This window comes from Hemitrygon akajei, chromosome 4 (assembly GCF_048418815.1).
Source record: "Hemitrygon akajei chromosome 4, sHemAka1.3, whole genome shotgun sequence".
NCBI lineage: Eukaryota > Metazoa > Chordata > Chondrichthyes > Myliobatiformes > Dasyatidae > Hemitrygon > Hemitrygon akajei.
The window spans coordinates 93,276,446-93,301,655 of NC_133127.1; the positions used below are offsets into that span (position 1 = coordinate 93,276,446).

Here is a 25,210-nt window from a genome sequence, read left to right on the forward strand (position 1 = left end):
AGTTATTACCCCTCAACCATCAGGCTCTTGAACCAAAGGGGATAACTTCACTCAACATCACTGCCATGTTCCCAAACCTATGGGCTCACTTTCAAGGACTCTTTATCTCATGTTTATGATATTTCTTTATTATTATTTTCTCTTTTCTTTTTGTATTTGCACACTGGTTGTTTGTCTATCTTCTTGTGAACAGTTTTTCACTGATCCTCTGGTGTTTCTTTGTATTGACTGTGAATGCCCGCAAGAAAATAATCTCAGGTTTGGGTATGGTAATGTATATGTACTTTGAATAATCACCTGTTTTTTACTCTTTAACTTCATCAAACTTTTCATTTGATATTCAACGCAGGTCATGAAAAGTGACCTGGCAAAGAAGTCCAATGCATAGGTGGCTGCCAAATAGGGAATAAGACGCCATTGCTGAAAGAGAAGAAAATATTTCATTTAATATATATGACTCAAGAAAAACCACTGTTTATTAAATTGGCAATAAATTAAATTGCCAATTTAAATGTATTGGGGTGGCATGGTAGTGTAGTGGCTAGCACAACGCTTTACAGTACCAGCAATCTGGGTTCAATTCCCACTGCTGCCTATAAGGAGCTTGTATGTTCTCCCCGTGATCATGTGGGTTTCCTCTGGGTGCTCTGGTTTCCGCCCACAGTCCAAAGATGTACCAGTTGGTTGGTTAATTGGTCATTGTGAATTGTCCCATGATCAGGCTCGGGTTAAATCAGGAGATTGCTGGGTGTCCTGGCTCGAAGGGCAGGAAAATCTTATTCTATGCTGTGAGTGATGACCGACTAAACAACTCAAGTACTGTCTGATTGTAAAGAAATAATGCAATTCCTGTCATTTTCCCAAGCTTCCTTTCGATGACACTTTGCAATGAAACAATGCTTCAGGGTATGTGTCTTTGAAATGACAAACACATTGGTGCCTGGACAATTTAAACTCTGGACTGGGTGCTGGGACCGGAGGCAAGGTCGAGCCAGTCCTGCTTGCTGCTCGGCGATGTTTACTCTGCTTGCCGTGGCACTGAGGCTGAGACTGTGAGCTGATCCAGCGGCTCTGAGCTTCGTCTCTGCAACCTTGCTGTTGCTTCACTGTGTGATGAATTGAGGCTGAGGCAGTGGGCCTGCTCCGGGCCTCGTGGCTACGGACACACTTTTGTTCTGAATGCTGTTGCTGGCTTTTATTGTTTGCACGAGTTGTGTTTTATTTCTCTCTGTGCGCAGTGGGTCTTTTTTTAAAGGGTTCTTTTGGGTTTCTTGTTTCGTGGCTGCCCGTAAGGAGACGAATCTCCAGGTTGTATAATTTATAAACACTTTGATAATAAATGTACTTAGAACTTTGATCACCTACATACAGACCCAGTGATACACATAAAGGGACAAGTCCACGGAAGTGCAGTCAGCTTCCAGCAGATGGAGCAAAGCTATTCATTGATTAAATGAAAAGCTATGAGACACACTTCAAATCCAATGGGTAAATTTAATAACATGTATTTTACATGTTGTGTTCTTCATGTAACAGTGGTAAAGGTAACATCAACTTGTATTTAGTTAGCATTTTTTAATTAGGAATATTCCATGAAATAAGAAATAAAATTGTTCTGATTATATTGCAGTTGATGGCTAATCCTCAAAAACTTATAAACGTCATATATATGTCAGTTACCTGCCCTTATATTACATGTCATGTATGTATCACGCTGTAAGGTGTCACTGCTAAGTTAATGGTTTCTCTGCAGCAGCAATGTTTGGGTTATGACGAGAGATAATGGGGCTTTGGAATGAGGGACCACCCAATGAGGGGGATGTTATTCTTTCTTGTGGGTCTGGCAGCAGAGATTTCCCATTTTTTTGTTGGGGATAGACGAAGAGAGAGAAGATGCGAATGGAGAGAGTTGGTAGACCGCCGGACGGAGTGGACTTGGAGCGAGGGTCAGAGGATCGGCTATGCTCGGAGGAGGTCGACGGGGAGCAAATGAATGGAGCCTTCAGCTCCAATGTTGTGCATCGGACTGTTTCATGAGAATGGGCCTTTTTTTTGTTTCGTTCCAACCATATAGTCAAATTAAGCATTATAAAGCTCAATCGTTTAATCGCATATTGTGTACTGTTTGTTATTTCGGGGTACTGATTTGTAACAGGGAACACATCGCACAGCATCCACCCAAACGAGATTTCTTTAGTTTGGCTGGGCCATGGGCTATCTTCCCCTAGATTAAGCTGCTAGACGAACCGAGAGTTACATATACATACAATATTATTATATGTCACATACCTGCACTTGATATTCAAGCACGGGTACTTCTTCATGATCCGTCGGCCCAAATTGACGACGCACTGCCGAGTAGCGAATAGCAATTGTCAGGCTGAGCTTAAGATGTGCCACAGCCGTTCCTATTACTCCCACTCTACCGAAGGACAGTCCTCCAAACTGATGACCAGAGTCCTGATGAGAATAAGGGATTTAAACAAAAATGACAGTTTCTGGAAAAATTTTTAAGTCATTGGTTGCCACGGTAGTGTAGTGGTCAGCGTGGCGCTTGGGGTGTTCCAGAGTTCAGAGTTCAATTCTGGCCCCATCCAATAAGGAATCTCTGTACGTGTTCCTGTGGAATGCGTGGGTTTTCCCCGGGTGCTCTGGTTCCCTCCCATAGTCCAAAGACGCAACAGGTAGGTTAACTGGTTGTTGTAAATTGTCCCGAGATTATGTTAGGATTAATCAGGGTTGTGGGATTGCTGGGGTGGCCTGGCTAGAAAGGCTGGAAAGGCCTACTCCATGCTTACTATGAAATAGAATCAATAAATAAAATTAAATAAATTACCCTCAAGAAAAACTACTGTTTATTAAATTGGCAATAATTTAAATTGTCTAGTTAAATGTATTGGAGCAGCACGGCAGTGTAGTGGTTAGCATAATGCTTTACAGTACCAGCAACCTGAACTCAATTGCCACCACTGCCTGTACAGAGCTTGTATGCTCTCCCTGTGTCTGTGTGAGTTTCATCTGGGTGCTCTGGTTTCCTCCCAATAAATTACAATAAGTTACCCTGCACACTGCCTTGATTTGAGGCTGTTCAAAGGAAAGCAGAAGAATCCATGAAGAAGGTAATAATACAGTAAAGCCGGAGAGAAAGGGAAAGTGGGAGCCATGTACCTGTTTTTGATCTACATTGTATTCTTTGTCGTGTTTACTATGGTAACCAGTCACATGGGTGGGGGGCATGGTAAAAGCGGTTATGTATTCCTGCTTTGTGCTGGGCAGTTTAGTTTGGAGCTGGTGACCAATGGATGTCATATCTTTTGTTGACAGCTGAACTCCGTTTCGTTACAGCTGAGCTTTGCTTAATAACATCACTTCAAGATGGAATGTTTTGCTAGTTACTAATAAAAGATCGAGCACATTTCTTCAACCTTGTGGAACATTGCAACTAGATTTATTGTAGGATCACACCAGATAACAACCGTCAAGATATGATGAAAATGGCAATGGAAAGGGAAAAGCAAATCTATACAAATAACCAAACCAATGAACCGTGAAGATTGTGATAGCCGTTCCAATTAGATAGTGTAAATGAAGGAATAAATAGAAGCAGCAGTGACACATACAAAAATGCAGCTGGAACTTAGCAGGTCAGGCAGCATCTACTGAGAGGAATGAAAGGATGGCACTGTGGGCCAAAACCAAAAGTACAATTTCATATTTTTGGTAAATATTTTAATGCTCTCAGTACATATCCTGCTGGTTTCCACAAGAATACCAACACAAAAATACTGTAGATAAAACAGCTTTATGGCCATTGACAAAAAAAAAGTTTGCAAAATTTACTTCATAAAGATAAAACATGTAAAAACCACATCTGTACATTAGCCTGTTAAGACTCAAGTGAAGGGATTAATCTCTTTAGCAGTGACCACTTATGCAAGTACTGAGCCTCGTTGGCCATGGTAACCTGCTGTACTGGAGAACCCTTCATTAAAATACCATTTTCGATTGTAAAGAGACTTTCAGCACAGTACTGTAGATGTCCAGAGCCAACAGATGGAACATTGGAGCTATGGTCATCCATGACGGCTTTATCAAATAAAGCCAATATGAGTTTAGGAAATATAACAAACTACAGACCATAATTAATTTAATAGGAATCACCTTCGATGAAGTTACATAATTTCCTTCCGGCGTCACATCTCCATTTCTGTTGAGCAGATTTTCCCGAGGAATCCGAACATTGTTGAACAGACTAAATCTGTTAAAACGGAACCATATGAGAGATTCTGAATTTAAAAATCCATGAGCTCTTATACTGAAAGCATTACTTGCACTGAAATTGGTTGGGAATTCACTGCTTAATTCAGGAAAACTCCCCCAAAATGTGTAAAGAAAGTTTACGCTCATAAAAACTGGAGCTAAAAGGCTGGATCTTCTGCTGAGCATAAGGTTTGCATGTAACTGCACTGTTTCTTCCAGACTGGACCTAGGTTCAGTTCGCTCTTGAAAGGCCAGCAAGGTCTAAAGAAACAGAGCACAGGTATTCTTCAGGCAAAAATGGCTGACTACACTTCCATAAAAGCCTTGATAGCATCGCTCACAGGTAAGATGCTGTAAAATAGAATGTTTGTGAGTGTCTTAGACATTCACAGTGAGCACAAAAGTATTTTAAAAAAAGACAAATCATTACATTAAAAAGTAAAAACATACATACTCTGAGCATTTAAACTTCCTGAATCAGATAGAATAAAACTGTCCGCTTTCCATTCTTTCAGCAACCCTTTCAACCTACTCATTTACTGCTCGGCAGCCAGATTTTCAAGTCTAAGAGCAGAGAAATCTTAGGGGTCTGCATTGTCCTGTTAGGTTTGGGGAGCTGGCAGCAGAAATCAGCGAAGTAGTTGCTAGGTTAAACTATAGCTGCACTGAACCTGGGATTTCCACAAAGATATGCAAGTTCAAACAAAAATTGACTTTATGTTCATTATTTAAACAGATTACTGTATTTATAACCAATAGGAATTTGTCTCACGTCAATTCATATCAAATGAGTGCTAAATATACGGTATAATAAAGAACTTCATGTGAGCCTTACACTTGCTGGAAACATCTAGTCAGCAACTTACTACATTTTTATGAAACAAAATTCATTATTTCACGAGAGTCCAAAACAGAGTTTATATTTTCCTGTATTATAAAATTTCAACGTGAAGGAGCAACTGGGCATGTTTTTTTTTAAATGGGAAAAATCTACTTGGATTACTTATAACTGGTATTCTAAATTTTATTAGTCCTTTAACTGCAACATCAACATTGGATTCCATCTGGAACATTATTCCTACCCAATGCAATGACAACTTTGCTGAATTGTTATTGGTAAAATTGAAATTCACTGTCCCCAGTAAACAACTGTTCTACAGAAAGAAAGAAACTTTCTCTAAAAACGCAAATACAATATTTCTGAGAGTTTGTAGTAGGGTGAATCATTCACCCTTCCAACTTGGACTTCCCCTATAATATCTGTATATATTCTTGGGTTCTGGGGTTAAATGTCCATTCAGAAATCGGATGGCAGAGGAGAAGAAGCTGTTTCTGAATTGTTGAGTGTGTGTGTTCAGGCTTCTGTATTTCCTTCCTGGTGGTAACAATGAGAAGAGGGCATTGATGGGGTCCTTAATGATGGAAGCCACCTTTCTGAGGCACTGACCTTTGAAAGTGTCCCAGATACTACGAAGGCTAGTGCCCATGATGGAGCTGACTAATTTTACAACGCTCTGCAGCTTACTTCAATCCTGTTCAGTCGTGCCCCCCACCACCAAATAGTGATGCAGCCAGTTATGGGTATTTTATTATTCACAAAATCTCAAAAAGTAAATTCACAGGAATTTGAAAGCGTGTGAGCAAACAGCAATTTCTTCTGGCAGGAAACTAAACATGTGGTGGACATAGTAAAGCTGAAAATGTTTTCCCTAAGTAGTATATGACCACCTGCAGAAGGCTGAACTGAATATTGTGAAATTCTTTTTGACGTTTCCTCGATGCCATACTCTACAAGAACAGTTCACTTCAGTGGGAAATAAAGTAGACATCTGGAAATAAATATTCCATATAACCAAATATAAACCACTGTAAGGGCCAGGGACCCAAACATTATTAATAAAGTTGAATAAAATTGTACCATCCTAAAAGTTTCATTAATGATAATTGCAAGATGGAAGATAGCGCTCAAATGAAACCCAACATGTGCAATACCTCAATTTGGGAAATAAGAAATCCTTAAAATGTTGTTTCCTCCTGCCAACTTGCTAATTCCCTCAGCAATAAAACAGACATTTTGGTAAAGGACGATTTAATGTTAATAGAATAGATATTCCTATTTTCTATGGATTTTTTGCAATTTGCAAACATGATAATCCATAATCTTCAAAGTTACAGACAATGCAGAAAGATAAGGTCAACTTGACCAGGCTCAATGGACTGGACTGTCTCACATGCAGTAAATTTGCTTGAGTTCTATGATAAATATCCACTGTATACTTGTACAATTGTTAGAAAATTAAGATTCTGCAACTTATCAACAACACTAACAATAGTCAATGGAACACTACAACACCTGCTGGCTGAACAGATGTTTTAATGTTAGTGATTGGAATTAAATGGAAGATATTTCACCAATGGATGCTAAGAGAATAATTATGTAAAAGTCATGTTTATCTGTATATGTTTCATTGCACTGAATGAACAGAGCACGAGGAGGATGCACAGAAGGGTAGAAATTTGTCATTGGTAATAATTAATGACAAATTAATTATTTAATTATTCAAGTGTGCTTGAATATCAGCTTCATATTTAGAACTGCACATCGAAGCTGAATATGCACAGGAGGCTACGACCAGTTGGGGGAGGGGTACTTGCACACATTTAATATTCTTTGTCAATGTGCATTTCTACTTCAGAGGCACAATGACATTTGATTTCTGTTGGTCAGTTTTCACTGATCATGATAATGCAGAGTCAAAGACAACGTCAGTATCTTGTGCACTGCCTTACTCAATAAAGAAGAAAAAATGAGCACATCCTTCAGAAGCAATCCAGATTTAACAAATCTGTCTTGACATTAACTCAAATTTCCAATAATGTTTGTTGACTTTGGTTGCTAATTACTAATTGTACAACCTTACACCTCACTGTTTGAAATTGGCTAACCTGTAGTTATTATTGTCTATTTTCTTTATAAACTTTTTAAATAAAGAATGTCATAATTTCTGCTTTTAAACCATCTGCTACTTGCCAATGTCTAAGGAAAGTTGGAAGTTTATGGCAAGCCTTTCTACTATCTCCACCCTTACTTCCCCTACCATTCTGGGAGACAATCAAACTAGATCAGGTTCCTTAACCACTCAAAACACCGCCAATCATTGCAGCATATTCGGGTTCAGGCTGAAAACACTACCCACTCTCCAGATCCCCAGCTCACATTTCAACTGATTAGTGAGTCAAATGCTCAAATATCAGGACTTCCGAACAGTTGGACGCTGGATTATCAGGAGTTTTACTATATACACAAATTGACAATACATTTTTGAGCTTTCTTTCATATTAAATTTAATTTTATTGACTTTTTAAAATCTTTGCCAATCTCATTTTCCTCCCAGTTCACTGCATGTAGCCATGTTCTCACTTGAGTTCACCTGTCATGCATCATACATCAATGGGGTTCAGCAAGAAATGGTTCTATGGCTTAATAATCTAATAACCGTATTGGCAATCTGCAAAGACCTAATGGCTGGACCATTTATACGGTGTGATTTGGAATGGTGATGGAGCTACTCAGTAGGTTATATTGAGCATTGTAACATTGATGGTTTCTTTGCGAAGCTCTGCCCTCACAAGCACCACACCTGTGGAGTTAAATGACACCTGTCCAATTTTTTTTACTGTGGGAATGTTGACAAGTAAATGTCATGTGAATCTATTTTGCTTTTACATCTATATCTTCACCTTCTTTAAATTTAAAAAACACAAATAAAAGGGATACTATCAGAAAGCTACAATCCATGATGATGTGCAGATGACTTTAACCTACTCCAAGTTCAATCTAACCCTTCTCTTCCACATAGACCTCCATTCTTTCATCTACGTGTCTATCTATGTATGTCTCTAACATCAGCCCTGGCAGTGCGTTCCAAGCACCTACCATTCTGTGTGTTAAAGAAAATCTACTTCTGACATTCCCTCTGTATTTTCCTCCCAACATGTTAATGTTATGACCTATTGCATTAGCCATGTCCGCTCTGGCAACTTAATCTATGTCTTTTACCATCTCCTACACTTCTATCAAGTCACCTTTCATCCACCTCTCCAAAGAGAAAAGCACTAGCTCGCCTAATCTATCCTTTTAAGACATGCTTTCTAATCCAGGCATCATCCAGGCACTCCCCTCTGCCCTCCCTTTCAAAAATAATCCACATCCTTCCTACAATGAGGTGACCAGAACTGAGCACCCAATATTCCAAGTGTGGTCTCAACAGATTTTCATAGAGCTGTAATATAGAGCTATGCAATCTTAACCACCCTATCAACCTGCACAGCAAAGTTTATGGATCTATGACCCATGTCTACTGCCCTCAAGATCAGCTTTCCAAAGTGCATCACTTCACATTTCTCTAAACTGAACTCCATCTGCCACTTTTTAGCCCAGCTCTGCATCCTGTCAATGTCCCTCAACAACCTGCTACACTGTTCGTCACACCACCAACCTTCAGGTCATCTGCAAACTCAGTAACCCATACTTCCACTTCTTCATCCAAGTCATTTATAATAATCACAAAGAGCAGGGGTCCCAGAACAGATTCCCTGCAGAACACCACTGGTCACCAACCTCCAGGAAGAATAATCTCCATCTCCTACCACCTTCTGCATTCAGTGAGCAAGCCAATTCTGAATCCACACACAACCAGTTTTCCCTGGATCCCATGACTACCATGGGGATCTTTGTCAAATGCCTTAATAAAATCTGTATATACATCCACTGCAGTACTTTCATCAATTTGTTTTGTCACTTCCTCAAAGAATTCAATTAGGCTCGTGAGACACGATCTGCTTCTCACAAAGCCACATTTGACTACCCCTAATCAATCTTCGCCAATGCTTATACATCCTATCTCTAAGCATCCTTCCCATTAGATTGCCCAAAACTGACATAAGACTCACTGTTGTATAATTCCCAGGGTTATCCCTGTTTTCCTTCTTGAACAAAGGAATGGTAGGAGGTGGATGGTGGTGATTTGGGTCCTTGGGAGGGTGGTGGGCAACTATTCTGTATTATGGTGTAACTATTAGTATCATAATAATGGCTGTTATTCTTTTATGAATTTTGTGAGAAATAAAAGGACAAAGAACAGGATGTTAAAGAAATGAATGGGCACTCATTGAAATAGATGGAAGGGAATTTTTGGTCGGGTTTTGAAAGTGCATCATTGCTTTATATACAGATATATGCATATTTCAACTACTGTATTTGGTAAAATGTAATGTTGTCATGAAACAACAAAAAGGCAGGAATGTGGAAATGTACTTGTAGTAACAAAATACCATTTTCATCTGTAACAAAATGGAACCTGTATTGTACCAGAGTGCTTTGCTGATAGTGTTTGTGCAACCTTCAGTATATGACAAACTGCAGAAAGACAGGTGAATTTGGTTACTGGAAGAGTGCCAGGTACACTAATTAAGCAGACCAACAGAATGCACCCTGTCCTTGAATTGGCATAGGCAGATAACACTTGTGTTTGAAGGAGTGATTATGCTATCTTCTTTTTTTAAGCTATCACTGGCTATTGTGTGATGTTAGTCTTCCCTTGCTGCAAGGAAAATAAACATACTTATGATTGATCCACTATGAGTTACTTGTTGTTTGTTATAACCCTAAGCATATTTCACCAACATCCTTCAATGTTTCTAAGCTTAAGCCTCTTGTAAGAAATGCCACATGTTGCATCTGCATGCAAACTTTTTCATGCTTCGTGCTCAAGAATACCTAGGTCTCCCTATATTCCACTTACTTGCAATCTCTCTCCATATATAATTATCTGTCCCATGTTTTATTTAACAGAAGTGCACGATCTCACATTTACCCACATTATACTCCATCTGCCAAGACTGAGTGAGTAGACTATATCCAGTTCTGTAACCCTAATGTAGCATGCCCTTCCACCTCTTTTCACATCTTGGATGCCTTGCATCCTGTCCCCTTCTCCAAGTCTTTAATACTATGGTGATAAAGGGAGCCTTTTTGGGTGGGCTTCCAGTGACTGTGCCACAGGGCTCGGTGTTGGGGCTGTTGCTTTTTGCGTTACATGTTAATGATTTGGATGGTGGAATTGATGGCTTTGCGGCCAAGTTAGTGGATGATACAAAGATAGTTGGAGGGGCAGGTAGTGTCGAGGAAGCAGGGAGTCTGCAGAAGGACTCAGACAGCTTAGGTGAATGAGCAAAGATGTAGCAGATGGAATATAGTGTAGGAAAGTATATTTGGTAGCTGGTTTAAAGGCAAGGACTGTTTTCTAAATCAGGGATTCCCAATCTAGGGTCCACAAACCCTTTGGTCAATGGCAGAGGCTCATGGCATAAAAACGATTGGGAACCCCTGTTCTAAATAGAGGGAACATTCAGCAATTGGAGGTGCAAAGCTAGAGCCCTCGAAAATGATTCTCTAAAGGTTCACTTGCAGACTGAGTCATTGGTAAAGAAGGCCAATTTAATGTTAGCACTCATTTCAAGATGAGACTAGTCCATTCAAGATGCAAATTAAAATCATGGCTCCTTGAACAGAGTGTCCAGGTAACTCTCCCTTGAGATACGTTGCAGCAGATGAGGAGCTCAAACTCTTGCTTATTAAACCTGAGCCAAAGTTCTCTAGGCAGCCAAGTCTGCTGCAGATATTACTGTAAACAATAGTGGAATCCAACAGTCCCCATATTTTGTAATTGTAGCACATTACTGCCCAGCCATCTGTGCTCTACTTAATGAAACAAATTAGATTTAATTATATTAAATATGCACTCTATTGATATACTAATGATCCAGATTTAAAATTCTTGCTCAGTCTGAACAGACAGCAAAGTCACTCAACCTTTTCCTGTGATGTCACACTTTGACAGCTCTTTGGACATCCTTGCTTTTTAACAACTGAAAGTCAGATCTCTGCCTCGGGATGTGCTATCTATCTCAGATCCCTCACGCCTTCAAAACCAGCTTCCACTCTCACTGTGTCAGACGTCCTGCTCTTTCCAAACCTGCCTATGCTCTTTCGGTCTCAAGCTCTTGGCTCTTTTTAAACTTGCATTTACTCTCAAGTCTTGGGCCACCTGCTCTTTAAAAACAAACCGCTTTCTCCTGCATCTCCTTTGTAACATCATTTCCCATGCTTGTCTTAGTATATCCCTGCATCTTGGGTTAAAAATGTTATACAGATACAAATCATTATTAATTCTCCAGCTACTTAAAACATATTCACATTTTAATTTTGATAGGTTGTGAGAAGTGCACATTAGTTGATGGACACAGACCAAATTTATTTTGATTTTTTTGTTTCTGTGATTTATATTTGTCCTTTTGTCATAAAGTTGAGGAAGTAATGAGACATGCTAAGTGATCAGTTTGTTGTAATTATTTTAAATATGAGAAAAAATGTAAAGAGTTCAAGAAAATTGATTCATATTAAAACTGAAAAAAATGATAGAACCAATACTTTACCCATTATCCACACCATTGAATCCTATCTTCTTTCCAATATCTCCAACTATTATTCCAGGTGTTGAAAACAGGGTCTTGGGGTCTCTGATCTAAATGCAATAAAAAAAAAGTCTATGGCAACTAAACTGATTAAAGGATTATAAAATAACTATTCAATGCTACAGTTCAAACCAGGCTAAGAGAATGAAAGGCAGTGCAGGCTGCTGTTATACAAGTCATTTGGATGAATTGTTTTCCTGAACTTAACATTCTGCTTCACTGTGGGTGACAGGGACTTATATCCCATGGTCTGCCCTTCTTCACTCTTCTCCCTCCCAGAGCTATGATAAGAATTCCGTTATATCATCAATACAGTAATACGACAGATTCCTGATTTCTAATAATCTTCTGCAAGATGTGGACATTTGTTTTAATGATTACAAAGATATGGCTTACAGGAGAGCAGGGGTTGGTGGAGGGGGAGCTACTGAAACAGCTCACAACTGTGTAAAGGGATTATATTTTAGAAGGACAATTGAACAAGACTATATGGACTATACTAAGGGGAAAAATGGCAATGTACTGAACAGATATTTGAAACGACATTAAATTTCTCCTTTTTTGTTCTTGACCACAAAATAACCAATGGGGATACCAAAGAGCAAACCTGTGGAAATATTTCTAATAAATTCGCTGATTTACTCTCTCTACACCCATGACCAGACCACGTGGCTAGGCATAGCTCTGTAAATTTGACGATGATATAACCATTGTTGGCAGAATTTCAGATGGTGACAAAAGGCTGTATAGGAGTGAGATATACCAGCTAGTTGAGTGGTGCGCAGTGACAATCTTGCACTCAATGCCAGTAAGATCAAAGAGCTAATTGTGGACTTTGGGAAGGGTAAGACGAGGGAACATAAACCAATCCTCATAGAGGGGTCAGACATGGAGAGAGTGAGCAGCTTCAAGTTCCTGGGTGTTAGAACCTCTGAGGATCTAACCTGGTTCCAACACATTGATCAAGCTGTAAAGAAGGCAAGATAGCAGCTATGTTTCATTAGGAGCTTGAGGAGATTTGATTTGTCAACTGAAACACTCAAAACTTCTACAGATGTACCGTGGAGAGTATTCTGACTGGCTGCATTACCATCTGGTGGGGGGGGGGGGGGGGGGTGCCACCGCAAAAGATCAAAATAAGTTGTAGAAACTTGTAAAATTAGTCAGCTCCATCATGGGTATCAGAGTCTAAGACATCTTCGAGGAGCAGTGCCTTAGGAAGGTGGTGTCCATCATTAAGGATCCCCACCACCCAGAACATGCCCTCTTCACACTGTTACCATCAGGTAGGAGATACAGAAGCCTGAAGACACACACTCAGCGATTCAGGAACAGCTTCTTCCCCTCTGACATCTGATTTCTAAATGGGCATTGAACCTCATTACTTTTTTTTTTGCACTACTTACTTTAACTTAACGATTATATTTATTTATTTATCTGTATCTCATTGTACTGCTGCCGTAAAATTAACAAGTTTCATGATATACGTGGGTGATACTAAATCTAATTCTGATTCTGAAATACAATCAATACTAAGGCAGTATTCGTGCCGAATTTTAATTATGCAAGTATTCCCTGGAAAATAGTTACCGTGAAGCTTCAGAATGACTAAACTGCACTCAAGGAAACTTCTTTTGCTTAATTGTCATAAATCCAAGAAGTGGATGCTTGAGTCTAGATTTAAGGAATGAAGCTGGACAGGGAGAAGATATCATTGGGAAGCCACACGCATGTCATTCTCTGTAACTTCTGCCTTCTACAACAGGATCCTACAACTAAGCACATCTGGAAGAAGATGGTACCAGTGAACAAGGCGACCAAGGGTGACAACTTCCAGACGGTTCATGAAACTGCCTCTTCCACGTTTTCTTTTTCTTTCAAATGTGTTTCTGCTACTGTTAGAGCCTGTGGCGTGCTTTCCTGGCTGATTAAGAGATTTGGTGCTTTGCTCTCTCTCGGGGGGTGTTTCGACGAAGTGTGCAGCCTCAAAGCCAAGGAGCCTGGTGCAAGCCCATGATCAACTCCATTTCTCACTGATTAAAGTGCATCAGGCTTATTGGCTTTGAGGCTGCACACTTTGCTCGAAACACCCCCCGAGAGAGAGAGAGAGAGCACGGTGGACTGTGTGGATGGCGAGCGGGTGTTGCTCATTGCGGCTGGTGGAAGGTATCTGGGTGTGACAGTCTCTCTCTCGCTGCTACCGAAGGAAGGCCCCTGTGTTTGAATGGTCTCTCTCTTGTCGCTGGTGGAGGATGGTGCCAGAGTCATTAGTCTTGGACAAGGTTTAATCGACATGGTTTGAGGATTGTACTCTGTATTTCACGTTATGATGTGTGTCTGGTTTCCGGTACCTCCTTTTTTTGCTGTTATTTTGTGTGGTTTTGAATTGGGGCAGCCTTCAGATAACAAATATTGAGAAAAACATCAAACCACCCCCCCCCCCCCATGCAAACATAACAAAAAAATTGAGGAAAGAAACACAGAATACAAAACACAAAATCAAAAGAGTCAGGTATTTTGTTGTATTTGCATGATCTTTTTTCAGATGGGGGTGGGTTTAATGTTTTTCTTTGGACAAGTTCCATAGTTTTCTTTGTTTTGTGGTTGTCTGTGAGGAAGATGAATCTTGGGGATGTATACTGCATACATACCTTGATAACAAATGTACTTTGAATCTTTTAATATTCCCCTTACCCCACACTCCTCACTTGCCCATCACCTCCCTCTGATGCCACAATTTCCCTTTCTTCCATGGCCCAGTGTCTTCTCCTATTAGATTCCTTCTTCTTCAGCGCTTTACCTTTTCCACCTATCAACTCCCTGCTTCTTACTTCATCCCCCTTCCCCATCGACTCACTGATCTTCCCCCTCACTTGGTTTCACCCCTCTCCCCCATTCAAACACAGGGACCTTCAGAGATTCTGCCAATAGCTGTGGTGTAATGGGTGAATTTATAGATGGTGTATGAGCTGTGTCTAACCACACATTCATGAACATAGAGAAGAACAGTGAGTTCATCATGCACTGTTCAGGTGTGCCTGTGTTGATGGTCAGCGAGAAGAAGATGTAATCACAAACCCATATAAATGCCACAAAAAAACAATTATGAATGGGCTTCAGCATTAAACACAAGCCTCACCTGAACAATAAAAGCATGAAGTCCGTGACAAACTCCATCAGGTGTGTAAAGCTGGGCAAATACTATAGCGTGCGTGCCATTTTTCCCCATGTTCCCAACCCAGAATTTGGCTGCTTCAAAGTCAGGAGAATTGATGATAAATTCCTAATAGAAACAGAAGAATAAAGAGCCAGATGTAACTGTGCCAGAAGTTTTTAAAACTTCAACTATCAATTCATTAGAAAACTTTATAATTATTGCAAATAATGTGGTATATAATTAAATGCAACGATTTCACTGTATGGAAATATTAACAGAACACACTGATAAACACATGGAAACACCTTTCCAAAAAAGGCTTAGGATTGCTTAGTGTAAATTTTATTATCAGAGTGCAATTATATCACCATATACAACCCTGAGATACATTTTCCTGTGGGCATACTCAGAAAATCTATACAATAGTCACTACAACCGGGTTGATGAAAGATCAACCAAAGTGCAGAAGACAACAAACCATGCAAATGCAAATATAAATAATAGCAATAAATGAAAAGAACATGAGATAGTGAGATACAGGGTCCTTAAAGTGAGATCATTGGCTGTGGGAACACTTCAATAATGGGGCAAGTGAGTGTAGTTATCCCCTTCGATTGAAGAGCTTGATGTTGAGGGGTAGAAGCTGTTCCTGAACCTGGTGGTGAGAGTCCTGAGGCTTTTGTACCTGCTACCTGATGGCAGCAGTGAGAAAAGAGCATGACCTGGGTGGTGAGGATCTCTGATGATGGATGCGGTTTCCTATGACAGTGTTTCATGTAGACGTGCTCAATAGTTGGGAGGGCTTTGGCCACAACATACCGGGCCAAATCCACTACCTTTTGTAGGATTTTCTATTCAAGACATTGGTATTTCTATACCAGGCCATGATATAGCCAGTCAATACATTCTCCACTACACATCAATAGATGTTAGTCAAAGTTTTAGATGTCATGCTGACTCTCTGCAAACTCCTGAGGAAGGTGTTACCGTGCTTTCTTCACAATAGCATTTACTTACACACACACACACACACACACACACACACACACACACACACACACACACACACACACACACACACACACACACACACACACACACACACACACACACACACACACACACACACACACACACACACACACACACACACACACACACACACACTCCACCCCCCCCCCCAAAACACCACTCCACTCCCTTTGCAATTTTTGCTCATTTCTTTCTCAATTCCTGCTAAAACATGGTTTACATTTACATCATTTATTATATTGTAATTTTCCCTTTACTGTGCCTACTGTCTTGTTTATTAGTTATTGTACTGTCTTGCACTATTTTATGCACTCCCACGTAGGTCTGAAGTCTAATGTAGATTTGTGTTGTTTCACGTAGTCTAGTGTAGTTTTGTGTTGTTTCGGGTAGTTGGGTGTAGTTTTGTGTTGTTTCGAGTAGTCGGGTGTAGTTTTGGGTAGTTGGGTGTAGTTTTGTGTTGTTTCGGGTAGTCTGGTGTAGTTTTGTGTTGTTTCGGGTAGTTGGGTGTAGTTTTGTGTTGTTTCGGGTAGTCTGGTGTAGTTTTGTGTTGTTTCGGGTAGTTGGGTGTAGTTTTGTGTTGTTTCAGGTAGCATCATGGTCCTGGAGGAACGTTGTTTCGTTTTTACTGTCTACTGTACCAGCTGTTATGGTTGAAATGACAATAAAAGAGACTTGACTTGATAATGCAGGATTGTTATGTAAACATTCATGGCTTCAAGGTTTTTGGATTAAATTCAAGCTAAAAAGGGAGTAACTTTATGAACCAGTGAGAGAAAAGATCACGCATGGCTGCACTGAACCACCAAACCGAACAAGAGCAACTGTACTGTGCACTGTGGATCCCTGGGAGACAGACAATCAAATATATAATGACTCAAGAAGCATTAGAGCAGTAATGAGTGCGGGGGGGGGGGGGGGGTGAAGATGTTTGAACAATGATCCCTCACTGGGATGCATTCAAAGTAAAAGAAACAAAGGACGTGTAATTATTTTGTTGCATTCAGTCTACTTTTTCAGTCAGTATGTAGCAAGTCCAAAGCCTAACAGGAGGTAATGCAAAGGAAATTATCGATTCAGTTTCATGGAAAGAAGGGATATCCATCCGAATGTTTTTTTTTGTGGTACTAATCATAATTCAATTTGATTTAATTCACTTTTGAAAAGAATGAAAGTAAAATAAGAATCAAGGCTTTGGGGCAGGCTGATTTCACTAGACTGAGAAGAAATTTAGCACAATTGGACTGGAAACTATCAGATCAAAAGAAACCATTTCAGCAAGAGATTCAAAAGGCTCAGGTTAAACTTCCTCCTACAAAGAAAAAGGAACAAAAGGAAGCACATGTGAGACACCAGAAGTAAAAAAAATACAGTAGAACAGTATAATGGGAATATTAAGAGCAGTATTGTCCTCAATTAAAGCTTTATTTCCCAAAGTGCAGCAACCCCCCGAATACATTTTAAAAAAAACTGCATTCAAGCTGTAATTATTCCCTTGGACTTGAGGTAAAATTATTTGTGTATATTTCCCATAAAATAGCAAATTACCCCATAAAACCAAGTCTTGGTCAGATGAAGCCTTAAATCCAATTTGTCAAAATTCACATATTTTGTATTGTTTAAATCATTGGATTAAGTGTTTAAAGTCTTGAAGCTGCTAGATACCATGTAAAAACAACTTGCAGTTCAAAAGTCATCATCTTCTGCTTAAAAAGGTGAATAACAGAATCCATTATGACTCTAAGTTACAAGTGGAAAAGGTTATCCAGTTCAGTAATATTTTAATTTATGAATTACAGCAAACATCCTAGATGATTTTCAAAATCCTCAAATGTAGATATTGTAACATTCTCGCTCGGGTGTAACGAACCCGAATTAAACGTCGAGTTAAACAGTAGTCAATGAAAACAAGGTCGCAGTAAGATTAACCATTTACTGTTCACTCTTCGCATTAATGTATGGTGAAAACTGTTGATAAAACAATACAAGATTGGTACAGTGTTTGTTTCCTTCTAAATATCGCATTTACATCGTGAATACTTGCAAAGGTAAAACTACAATAACTACATTACATTAAAGTGCAGCATACAGTCAGAATCTACCTGCTCCATTGACTGCTTTAAATACACTTTAACACAAACTATCCCGCCTCTTTAACTAACGAAAACATAAACCTTATCGACCGTCGTTACTTTTAACAGAATCAGCGTTAACATTTTAATTCAACATATCGATTATCTCATGACTTACAGCGTTGCTTTCACTGTGTCTTTGGTGCGTAGAGAACAACCTTAACTCGCGCTGTGGCACCACATGTGAGCGCCCCCCACCCTTGCGTTTATCCCAAACCGGTATTTTCCCACAAGACACGGCGAAACCGGATGTGACGTCATCGCAGCCGCGATATATTACAGACAAATGAATTTACTTAAACAATCCTAACTTTAACTAAAAAATGCTAACAAACGAATTACTAAGCGAAAATATTATAAACTAAATAACTGCCATAAAAGCAGCACAGATATTGTGACTTAGAAATCCAAAACCGTAACTACTACCTCCATTATTCTAAGGGAAGGAAATTAAAAAATACTCCCAAATTGTTGCTAAACTATTTTCCAAAATGCCAATTCAAAATATTTTCAATAAACATAGAGATTTCATTTCTGGAAGTAGGGTTCCTCACATAAGTCACAACATTAACCTGAATTACATATGTCTATTATAGAACTTGTCTATTCCCATTCAATACTGATTCAAATCCGTACTTACTAAGTCATTCAAGACCAGAAATACAGAGAGTAAATGAACCCAGTAAATTACACCTTGCTGCTATTCTTTCTTTTGTACCTTTGTCCTTCTTCAGGTAACTGGAAAAACTATACTAAACCATTAAGTATAGTTCTCCCTATAATGAACATTACTAACCACATGGAGAAGACTATAAACAGTTAACTATTTCAAACTCCGAGCACAAGTGTGAAAGGCAGCAGACGGGTGGAGCATTGTCTGGTTCCCATCTTCTCACAGGTACTCAAAGCAATGATAGCTCTGACCTATAAGCAGATAACGGCCATTTCTGACAGTTCTGTGCTGCTCAGCGATAACATCATCTCCATGCGTTACACAGGGGTAGATGGTCAGCCTGGACTAGGAGAATGTCTTCGACAGGATATCACACACGTACATGATGGACAAACTCTCCAAAGTCAATTTTCAAAGTTCAAAGTAAATTTAGTATCGAAGCACATATACGTCACCATATACAACCCTGAGATTCATTTTCTTGTGGGCATACCCAATAAATCCATAATAGAATAACAGTCATAACAGAATTAATGAAAAACCTCACCAAACTGGGTGTTCAACCAGTGTGCAAAAGACCAGAGAGCGAGAGAGTGAGAGTGAAAGGGGGGGGGGGAGGGGGGAGAGAGAGGGGGGAGAGAGAGGGGGGAGAGAGAGGGGGGAGAGAAGCAAGCAACTACAGAGGGATGACTGTTAGGGAATGCTGTGGACTGGCATATTTCAGGCTGCAGGAGTATGTGGGGGGAGAGATGCACTAAGGGTTTGTGGGCAAGGACCACAATCTAGGCTCCTTCCACCATCATGCAAGGTGGGGTGGAGATGGGTGGGGAAGTCCCTCAAACATTGAAAGAGCTTATCACTTGAGCAGGCCACAAGTGGCAATGGTGCTATGGTTTAAGAAATAAATGCACACTACTGAGTATAGTGAACAACAATGCAAAAATTTACACTGTTTCTTCAGAGATTTACAAGGATGTTGCCTGGGCTGGAGGGCGTATCTTATGAGAATAGGTTGAGAGAACTCAGCCTTTTCTCCTTGGAGCGACGGAGCATGAGAGGCGACCTGATAGAGGTGCATAAGATGATGAGAGGCTTTGATCGTGTGGATAGTCAGAGGCTTTTTCCCAGGGCTGAAATGGTTAACACAACGGGGGCATAGATTTTAAGGTGCTTGGAAATAGGTACCGAGGGGATGTCAGGGGTAAGTTTTTTACACAGAGAGTGGTGGGTGTGTGGAATGCGCTACTGGCAGAAGTGGATACAATAGGGTCTTTTAAGAGCCTCTTAGATAGGTACATAGAGCTTAGAAAAACAGAGGGCTACGTGGCAGGGAGATTGTAGGCAGTCTCTAGAGTAGGTTACATGGTCAGTACAACACTGTGGGCCGAAGGGCCTGTAATGTGCTGTAAATTTCTATGTTCTCACTTTGTATGTACAAAGTTTGTTGTATTTATTGATTGTTTAAATATGTACACTATGACATGTCACTGATGGCCATGAATATTCTAGATAGTCAGGTGAGTACAATGTAATAATTTATTAATATAGACAACTCTCTTTTTCACCTTCTCTCGACCCTTTCCAGATACAATATAGCATCATTCTCTGTGTTTAATCCTTTACAGTTCCGCAAATCTTCAATTCTATGAGCAGGTCAGAAAAGTGACTTCTCATGCCAGATCCCAATGGCTGGACTCCCTGTCTGGGATGGATGACCACTGTTTTCCCAGCGCTGGACATACCTGGTCAGGATACAGCTTTGCTGGTTCCACCAGGGAGAGCTGAAAAGTAGCACAGCCTCCGGGGGAACAGTGAGGAGATCCTGTTTCCAAAACACCTCTGACAAATGGCACGGTCTATTGGAAACTTTGCTTGTTGTAAACACACTTAGTATTTTTTTTTACAAAAGTTTCAGGCAGGCAATTAAAGACTATTTAAATAAATCATTTAAAATATAGAAAAATGAAAATGACTTAAAATATATAAACTACATGAAGAAGAAGAAGAAAGCCCTTAACTCCAAGTGGAGTCATCGGGATGCCGTCATGATAGCGTTTTTTAGCAAGCTTTCTTGTTTTTACGAGGCCGGGTTGCTAGCTCGACGCTCAACCCAGCACGGATGGAAAGCGTGCAAGGGAGCCGGCTGGATTCGAACTCAGGAGCCTTCGCTCCAAAGTCCAGTGCTGATGACACTACGCCACCAGCCAGCCTTATCAACCACGTAATTCATCAAAATGTGGTAATGTTCAATGATTAAACATTGCAACTTGCTTTCTCCTCTTCATCACAGGCCAAAGCTCTAAAATCCCATTGAAATGGAATCTGTGGTGAGTCCCCAGCAAAATATTGAAGAATTTAACAAGACTGGTGTTTGCCAAAGGACTGAAACAGCAAAATACTGTTAATCATCAGAATTGACATCCCAAATCAGCCTGCAAGTCTGAGTGTGCTGGCATACATTAGATGAAATTTTGGACTTTCTCAATTTGGAACCACTGGCATTGCCTTGTGAAATTCAGCCAATTAAAGAGTCCTTCCCTTCATTACTGATGCCACCTAGCAACTTCTCATGACCATATGTGTGGCTAAGTTGATGTGGAGCTAGAAGGTGGACCCATTAACACCAAAGTTGATGGAGAATGTCAGCAGGACTCTGCGTTAGGGACGCTAAGTAGCACCTGCTACAGGTCTCCTCTCTCCATCATGAAAGATCAAACCCAGAATGGTCAATCAATAGCAGCAAGGTACTTTCGTCAATCACCTTCGGAGCTACAAACCTGAGTGGCGGGATCATATCTGGCTGTTGTTCTAATGGCCTTGGTATTGCTGCCATGGCTCAACTCCGTCAACGCAAAGCATCCAAATACCTACGTACAATGAGAAATAAATTATACGATCAATGTGTAATGAAGTGGCCAATAATAGGCTTCAAAATATTTAAAAATTATTACCAAACATCAACCAGACAGAAGATTGTGGAAACCGGCATACAGAAACAGGCAGGGGAGTCTAACTCCATTTTGGAGAGGGGTGGAGTAAGAGACAGAGAGAGGGGGGAGAGAGAAGAGGGAGAAGTAGAGCGGAGAGATGGGGGGAAGGGTGGGGGAGAGAGGACAGAGACCCCATACACCACACATCCTGCTTCTCTTCCTCCCCGTTCTCTCTCTCTCTCTCCTGCCCCCACTCCTCTCCTCTCTCACCCTCACCACCTCCCTATCATAATCCTATCTTTCACTTTCCCAGCTCTCACTTAGGTTATCCCCTCACTCAGTCTCTTCCTCACTGTCTTCTTCTCCTCACCTCTCTTTCTTCTGTCCCCACACTTCATTTTCCACCCCAGTCTCCCCTCATTGTCTCCTTCCTCCCTACTGTACTCCAATCTAACACATTTGTCCAACTCAATGACAGCCTCTCCAATTTCCATCTTCATTTTGTTATCTCCTGTCGCTCTATCTCTTTTTACTCAGCCATCGTGCTGCCACCCCATCTCTCTCGCTACTGCTTCCTCTATCTTCCTATCCTGGTGCCTTCTCTTTCCCCTCCTTTCCTTCATGTTATTTCCTTACTTAATCTTCCCATTTCCTTCCTTCACACTTCTGTTCCTTTCAGTCTCTCTCTCTCTTAATGTCTCTGTCTCTCTCTTTTACCCCCACACCCTCTCCACAATCCCCTCACTCCCCTCTTTTTTCTTACTCATCCTCTTTTTTCTTTCACTTTCTTGGTGGTCCCATCTTTTCCCTTCACCACTCCTCTCACAAGGCCATAAGATATAGGAGCAGAAGTAGGCCATTCAGCCCATCGAGTCTGCTCCTCCATTCAATCATGGGCTGATCCAATTCTTCCAGTTGATGCCCTGTCTAATCCAGAACCTATCTATCTCTACCTTAAATGCACCCAATGACTTGGCCTCCACAGCCACTCATGGCAACGAATTCCACAGATTTAACACCCTTTGACTAAAGTAATTTCCCTGCATCTCTGTTCTAAATGGATGTCCTTCAACTCTGAAGTCATGCCCTCTTGTCCTGGACTCCCCTACCATGGGAAACAACTTTGCCATATCTAATTTGTTCAGGCCTTTTAACATCTGGAGTTTCTATGAGATTCCCCCCTCATTCTCCTGAACTCCAGGGAATACAGCCCAAGAGCTGCCAGATGTTCCTCATACGGTAACCCTCTCATTCCTGGAAACATTCTCGTGAATCTTCTCTGAACCCTCTTCAATATTGATATATCCTTTCTAAAATAAGGAGTCCAAAACTGCACACAATACTCCAAGTGTGATCTCATGAATGTCTTATAGAGCCTTAACATCACATCCCTGCTTTTATATTCTATACCTCTAGAAATGAATGACAACATTACATTTGCCTTCTTCACCACTGACTCAAACTTGGAGGTCAACCTTTAAAGTATCCTGCACAAGGACTCCCAAGTCCCTTTGCATCTCTGCATTTTGAATTCTCTCCCCATCTAAATAACAGTCTGCCTGTTTATTTCTTCCACCAAAGTGCATGACCACACACTTTCCAACATTGTATTTCATTTGCCACTTCTTTGCCCATTTCCCTAAACTATCTAAGTCTCTCTACAGGCTCTCTGTTTCCTTAACACTACCTGCTCCTCAACCTATCTTTGTATCATTGGCATATTTAGCCACAAATCTATTAATCCCAGTCCAAATTATTGACATACATGGTAAAAAACAGCGGACCTATCACCGGCCCCTGTGGAACTCCACTGGTAACCGGCAGCCAGCCAGAATAGGATCCCTTTATTCCCACTCTCTGTTTTCTGCCGATCATCCAATGCTCCACCCATGCTGGTAATTTCCCTGTAATACCATGGGCTCTTTTCTTGCTAAGCAGCCTCATGTGTGGCACCTTGTCCAAGGCCTTCTGAAAATTCAAGTGCACCATATCCACTGCATCTCCTTTGTCTACCCTGCTTGTAATTTCCTCAAAGAATTGCAGTAGATTTGTCAGGCAGGATTTTTCTTTCAGGAAACCACGCTGGCTTTGGCCTATCTTGTCATGTGCCTCCAGGTACTCCATAATCTTATCCCTAAAAATTGATTCCAACAACTTCCCAACCACTGGTGTCAGGCTAACAGGTCTATAGTTTCCTTTCTGCTGCCTCCCACCCTTCTTAAGTGGCGGACTAACATATGCAATTTTCCAGTCATCCAGTCCAATGCCAGAATCTATCGATTCTTGAAAGATCATTGTTAATGCCTCCACATTCTCTCCAGCTTCTTCCTTCAGAACCCGAGGGTGCATTCCATCAGGTCCAGGAGATTTATTCACCCTCAGACCATTAAGCTTTCTGAGCACCTTCTCAGTCATAATTTTAATGGCACAAAATTCACTTCCCTGCTACTCTTGAATGCCCGGCATACTGCAGACGTCTTCCACTGTGAAGACTGATGCAAGATACACATTCCGTTCCTCTGCCATCTCTGCATCTCTGCATCTCTCATTACAATATCTCCATTTTGTATTGGTCCTATATCTACCCTTGACTCTCTTTTACCCTTTATATACATAAAAAGGCTTTTAGTATCTTCTTTGATATTAGTCACCAGCTTCCTTTCATAATTCATCTTTTCCTTCCTAATGAACTTCTTAGCTTCCTTCTGCAAGTTTTTTAAAACGTCCCAATCCTCTATCTTCCCACTTGGCTTCCTTGTATGCCCTCTCTTTTGCTTTTACTTTGGCTCTGACTTCACTTGTCAGCCACTGTAGTGTCCTTCTTCCATTCGAAAATTTCTCCTTATTTGGAATATATCTTGTCTTGCACTTCCCTCATTTTTCGCCGGAACTCCAGCCATTGCTACTCTGCTGTCCCTCCTGCTAATCTCTCTTTCCAGTCAACCTGGGCCAGCTCCCCTCTCATGTCTAATTCCCTTAATTCCACTGAAATACTGACACATTGCAATTTAGTTTCTCATTCTCAAATTTCAAAGTGAACTCGATCATATTGTGATCACTGTTTCCTAACAATTCCTTAACCTTAAGCTCTCTTATCATCTCCGGATCATTGCACAACACCCAGTCCAGCACTGCCGATCCTCTAGTGGGCTCAACAACAAGCTGTTCTGAAAAGCCATTCCTTAGACATTCTACAAATTCTCTCTCTTGAGGTCCAGTACTAGCCTGGTTTTCCCAATCCACTTCCATGTTAAAATCCCCAATGATTATCATGACACGCCTTTTCTATTTCCTGCTATAATTTGCAATCCACATCCCGGCTGCTGTTTCGAAGCCTGTATACAACTGCCATGAGGGTCCTTTTACCCTTGCCATTTCTTAACTCAACCCATAGAGACTCTACACCTTCCAATCCTATGTCATCCCTTTCAAATGATTTAATATTATTTCTTATACACAGGGCCACACCACCCTCTCTTCCTTCTAACCTATC

At 40.6% G+C, this 25,210-nt stretch overlaps 1 protein-coding gene across 5 annotated transcripts in view; it reads right to left on the minus strand.

The window, feature by feature from the left end:
- The window catches only part of acox3 (acyl-CoA oxidase 3, pristanoyl), a 141,191-nt gene that overhangs the window by 83,824 nt on the left and 32,157 nt on the right, over positions 1-25,210 (minus strand). For all 5 annotated transcript variants that reach the window (XM_073043069.1, XM_073043065.1, XM_073043066.1 and 2 more), the window contains exons 5-10: positions 21,565-21,654; positions 14,936-15,079; positions 11,758-11,846; positions 4,162-4,258; positions 2,290-2,460; positions 298-420 (exon numbers count right to left, since the gene is read on the minus strand). In XM_073043069.1, the coding sequence (XP_072899170.1) occupies positions 298-420; positions 2,290-2,460; positions 4,162-4,258; positions 11,758-11,846; positions 14,936-15,079; positions 21,565-21,654 (714 nt within the window). The remainder of the gene's footprint in view (positions 1-297; positions 421-2,289; positions 2,461-4,161; positions 4,259-11,757; positions 11,847-14,935; positions 15,080-21,564; positions 21,655-25,210) is intronic.